This window comes from Cyclopterus lumpus, chromosome 13 (assembly GCF_009769545.1).
Source record: "Cyclopterus lumpus isolate fCycLum1 chromosome 13, fCycLum1.pri, whole genome shotgun sequence".
NCBI classification, from domain to species: Eukaryota; Metazoa; Chordata; class Actinopteri; order Perciformes; family Cyclopteridae; genus Cyclopterus; species Cyclopterus lumpus.
Window position 1 is genome coordinate 4,976,384 of NC_046978.1, and position 5,104 is coordinate 4,981,487.

At 40.3% G+C, this 5,104-nt stretch overlaps 1 protein-coding gene across 1 annotated transcript; it reads left to right on the forward strand.

Annotated features, from left to right (window-relative positions):
• The first annotated feature begins 1,473 nt into the window (after nucleotides 1–1,473).
• Nucleotides 1,474–4,119, forward strand: gemin7 (gem (nuclear organelle) associated protein 7). Its single transcript, XM_034548443.1, is given in 3 exon segments — nucleotides 1,474–1,577; nucleotides 2,763–3,037; nucleotides 3,039–4,119. Coding segments are annotated over 3 exon segments (420 nt in total). The 5' UTR covers nucleotides 1,474–1,555; the 3' UTR covers nucleotides 3,162–4,119.
• The last annotated feature ends 985 nt before the right edge of the window (nucleotides 4,120–5,104 follow it).

The window sequence follows — 5,104 nt, forward strand, 5'->3', positions numbered from 1 at the left end:
GATGAGTACTAAAACTGATTTATTAGGAATTCCTTATAAAGCTGACCATTGTTAAGTGTAGAGCAAGCACAGCCTTTTATAGGTTATCGATTACCCCCTGACTAACAAACCCACTCACCCACTCAAGCCGCCGCATGCTCCTCTCGTCCTCCTTCCGTCTTCCGTCCTCGCCTCCTTCCGCCTGCCCCACTCCCTAATCGGGTGACTGGGACTCCAGTCCCATGTCCCCCCTAAGGCCTCAAACCCTGAACCCTCAGGGACTTACTGACGTCACCTGTTAATGGCTTGAAAATAGTGTCAATATGAATGGGACAGCATTTTGCTGCAACATACCACGTGACCATAACAACATCCTAAAAATATTGTGTAGAATGTGGGTATTATTTACTTTTTACTCCCTGATTTAAATGTCTTCCAGCCTCTTTCCTCATACAAGAGGTAATTTCAAATAATCTATTTACTTATTTTTTGTCAAACAGCTTCTCAATAACAAAATTAATGTTTGATGAATACATCTGTGATGTATGTAATCTCTGCTTGCATTCCTCTGATTGCATGTGTTTTTTTTGTCCCATCTTTAATCCTTAATGTTGTTGTGTAAATGTATTTATCGGGCTGAGCACCGACCACATGCGTCCTCTTTGTTTGCATCTGCATTCTTCCATTGGTAACTGGGTGTTTAACCCCACATTGCAATGAATTGTGGGTAATTCCCTTGGGCAAAGTCGGCAGCGGAAAGGGTTCATAAAGGGCTCACGTGTCTGCCAGAGAGCCCTCAAACATTCAACAATTTGACAATGTGATGTTACAGTGAAGTCATCAACTCTAAACCAATAAGCGACGACCTTTGAGCGTGGCTTCTGTTTCCATGACGTCATGATCAGAATCAGAACTGTTTATTGTTGGAATGCTGTTAAACTTCTTCACTTTTAAGCGCAAAAGTCTAAATACTTTCAGCTACAGACACAGTTCAAACGTGTATGTGTTGACAAAACCTTCAACTATTACTGTATGATTCAGATATATTGTATACTTTTGAACTGTCACTGTTTATGTGTTGGTGCTTTTTCCTGACCTTTTCTGACCTTATGTTTTCTAGTTTGAAATGACGTCTCATATCGTGAGAGAAAGAGCCTGGAAGAAGTTCAAATCAGGGAGTAAAAAACATAAATAAATACCCACAATTGTACACAATATTTTGTTTAGGTGTCATGGTAACATGATATTGCCATCTCATATCATTATCCAACCCGCTATCATATTCAAGGTCCCAGCAGATATTGAAGGCAGGGTAACCCCTGGACAGGGCGCCAATGTCTCATATAGACAGACAGACAATTCACGCTCACATTCACACCTACGGACAATTCAGAGCCTCCAACTGACCTGAGCTGCATGTCTTTGGACTGTGGGAGGAACCCGGAGGGAACCTTAAATGTTCTGCTTCACACTCCAGTCTGCTAGGGCGGCGGTAATAAGCCTGTGAGCTACTTTCCTGTCTGCCAATAAATCCAACGAAGAAGAAGGAAAGCCTGCCTGCTGGCTGGTACCGCTGATGCTGATAACTGGAGGAAACAGTGAGTAACTAAATATGTATATTAACAAAATGAGGGTTCAGTTAAACGGTAGTTCGTCTTTGATTAAACTCGCACGTTGTTGGCTCTACTGGGAGGAAGAAAGCATGTCCAAATGTGTCCAAATAAACGCAATTTGACCAAAGTTGTCTGAGCAATTAGCAACGTGCTAACTTAAAGTAAAGTTTAGGGCTAAGTTACCTAACTGTACAACATATAGTTTAACGCCTTTTCTCATGTAAAATATGTCTCTGCATTGTGGAGCGACCTTACTGGTGCGTTGAAGGCAGATGTGTCTCACTTTCGTTAGTTTACGTGTCCAACGTTAACTTGGCTGTACTAACTAATAGTTTAAAAACCTGTATTAATGTGAAGCTTATTGGTACTTCTACCACATGAAGCTCGCATCAAAAGCACGAAATGCAACGTTAGCAATGAATCCAAACACCAAAGCACACGAGTCTGTAAAAATGATCTTTAGTTGAAGTATTGAAGCCAAATGTGTTCAATGTGTTCTGATGCTGATGTTAAACTTGTGATTTATATTGATGGCCTGCTTCATTTGATTTGATTTCATCATTTAGTGAGCAAGAGAAAGTCCAAAAACAGAAAAGCAAACGTGTCCATCACAAGTTCCTAAAAGAAGGCTGAACTGTCTTAAACCCAAGTTATTGAATAAATAATGTATAAAATGGAGAAAGCAGTCAATCTTAACATGGGAGATGCTTGATGGAAGCTTTTTGATGAGTAATACAATTAATTGATTATCAAAATGATTTTCACATTTAAATAATCGTTATATCAATTTATTTTATGTCCATCAACTAATCAATTAAATGTTTGCATTGTTTTTGAGTGCTTAGAGTTAGTGCCTGCACATCCCAATATGATATCAAGTGTGTGGAATAAACCAGATGTTCCCCAAAGACTGTTTTAATTACAATGACATTTGACATGTATTCAGTGTGCGGGCATGGTCTTCTCTCGAGATTGTGATCATATTGCATTAATTGTTTGTAATTTATGAATCCAATTATCCAATTTCTTTTTGTATTTCTTGGTCATCTGTCTGAATATTCTATACGTCAAATTAATGTCTTTTTAAAAAGGTGCATTGTAATTTTAACGTAGGCCTTATTCCTAGTTGGTTTTGATCATTTGTGTTTTATTTTTAATTGCCATTGGCAGAAAGACTGAACATGGCAACGCCGGTGACTGTGCTCCGCCTGCCAAAGGGACCCGACCCCAACAGCCGCGGATTTGACCCCAAATCACCTCGTTTCATCGCTCTCTGTCGAACCTCCATTCCCACTTCTGCTGCGTCCGACGCAGATCCTGAGCAGCTGCCCAGGGAGCAGCATGCCCGATCCGTGCTGAGAGAAAGTTTCCTCCGATGTCTCCTGACCATGGCCAATAAGAAGATTCAGTTTCACATGTATGAGAGGGTGAAAGGTGGAGGCCACGTTTAGAGCATCTGACATTGACGTGTTGAACTTTCAGGTGTCGGACCTGCACACTCCCATCGGGGTGCAGAAAGAGGCACTGATCAGGTGTCAGGATGTGATTTCATTCACTTTTGATGCATGAACACTTGAAGCTTTTGTTTCCTGCTAAACAGAATATGCCATTTGGGATGAGAGGCACTTGGAAGTCTCTCTTATTGTTGATGCAAATGAGCTCTGTTTTCACAACTGTGAGATAGTTTATACAATTTGTTATATATTTTTTTTTTAGGTGTGGTTGTACATTGTGTTTTTCTGTCTGTATCATAAATCATACTGTTCTGTGAGATTGCTTTCAAAAGTCAGACGCTGACTAGCAGTCCCACTTTTGAGCACAGAGGGAGTCCGATGCCCGTGTTTCAAGAGGTTGTGAAGGAGACGTTTTTGAGAGATGCTTTCTGTAGATCGTCAACACTGCTGTCTTGCTTTTTTGAGATGCAGAAAGAGGTTATTACTGGAGATGTGCTCGAGTTGACGTGTTTTGTTGTTCGTCATATCATTCTTTAACTGAGGCAAATGAAACATTGCACTTAACATTTCTTTTGAATGTAACACTTTTCTATTTTAAATGTCTATTTTGTTTGGAAAAAATAATCAAGACACCTGCAAAGATTCATGTCTGATAAAGATTGATGTTGCTCCAGAAAATAATTTGATACTGTAACCCCAGACCACCACTTCCATCAAAACAATATCGTATTTCATAATCACTTTAAAAACAGAAGGTTTCATGCCAAGTAAGTTTTCCAGTTGTCCTCGGTGCACTGCTTGGAGATAGTTGTCCATAACTCTAACAGGGTGGTCCAGTTGATCTCTTTGTCAACAGTATCACCAGTGTCCACATTTATAACTGCAATCGATCAGTCGATTAACGGAAAATGAATCCGCAACTATTTTGATAATCAATTAATTGTATCACTTTCCAAGCAAATATTGTACATTGTTGTAAATTGATTGATTTTTGATGACACTTTGGGCCCCAGGAAATTGTTGTGGCAATTTGTCACTGTTCTTGTTGTTCATCGAAATAAACAATCTGTAGATTAATGGAGAAGTAAAATAATTATTGAATGCAACACTGTTCACAATAATGGCAGATTTAGCATCCATGTAGTTTTGTAATCATTGTCCATGTCTTTGTTGGCATGTGGCGTCTATGGAGTTGTTCGCGTCTCCTTGCATCTAAGCTGCTGTAGTTGATTTGCATGTCTTTGGGGTCATTTGGCGTCTGTAGTCATTTTGCATCTTGTTGCGTCCCCTGAGATGTGCATCACTTTGTGGTCATCTCATGTGCCTCTTTGTAGTTGTTTTGCATCTATCCATGACGGTTTTGCGTTACTTTACAACAATAAATGTTATCACTTCAAACAGATGTTCAGGGTCCGAAGACCCCTTGTACCCCAGGATGTGCGTCTTGTAGGCCTATTCGGTACTTCATACGTGAATACAGAAAGTAAATTCTGAACCGGAAAACCCCACATTGAGCTATAAATCTGTTTTGTTTTCCCATCATTGATCTAAAACATTTTTTAGAGTGGGCTATTAACCCAAATCAAAGTAATAGGCCCTGAAATGTACTGAAGTCCTCGATGAGCAGGTTTCAGTAATCCAACACAAACTGAGCCAAGGTCTCATGGCAGGACAGGTATTCGTTATAGTCACTTATTTAAATCCTTGGTCATAATAATACGGAAGAGCAGGATTGTTGTCATTGTTTAGCGCCAGCCTCATGTGGAGTAGATGCGGGCATCAATACTATTTAATCTTACTAAAAGGTGTATTTTGCGAGTTTCCAATAAGTCATTTCATTTGAGTGCCATTAGGCGGGGCGTGCTGTGCCTGTGTCTCTTTCTGTACCTAAATTATCTGACCACTCAGTGGAGAACGGTCATCAATGAGGCAGTGACTCATCCTCCCTCTCTTTCCCCCTCTCTCTCTCTCTCTCTTTCTCGCCCTCCCTAATCCGAAGTATGACTTAAACCTTGCATGACGTCATCGAGCCTGTGTGATTGAATCAGGAAGCCCTCA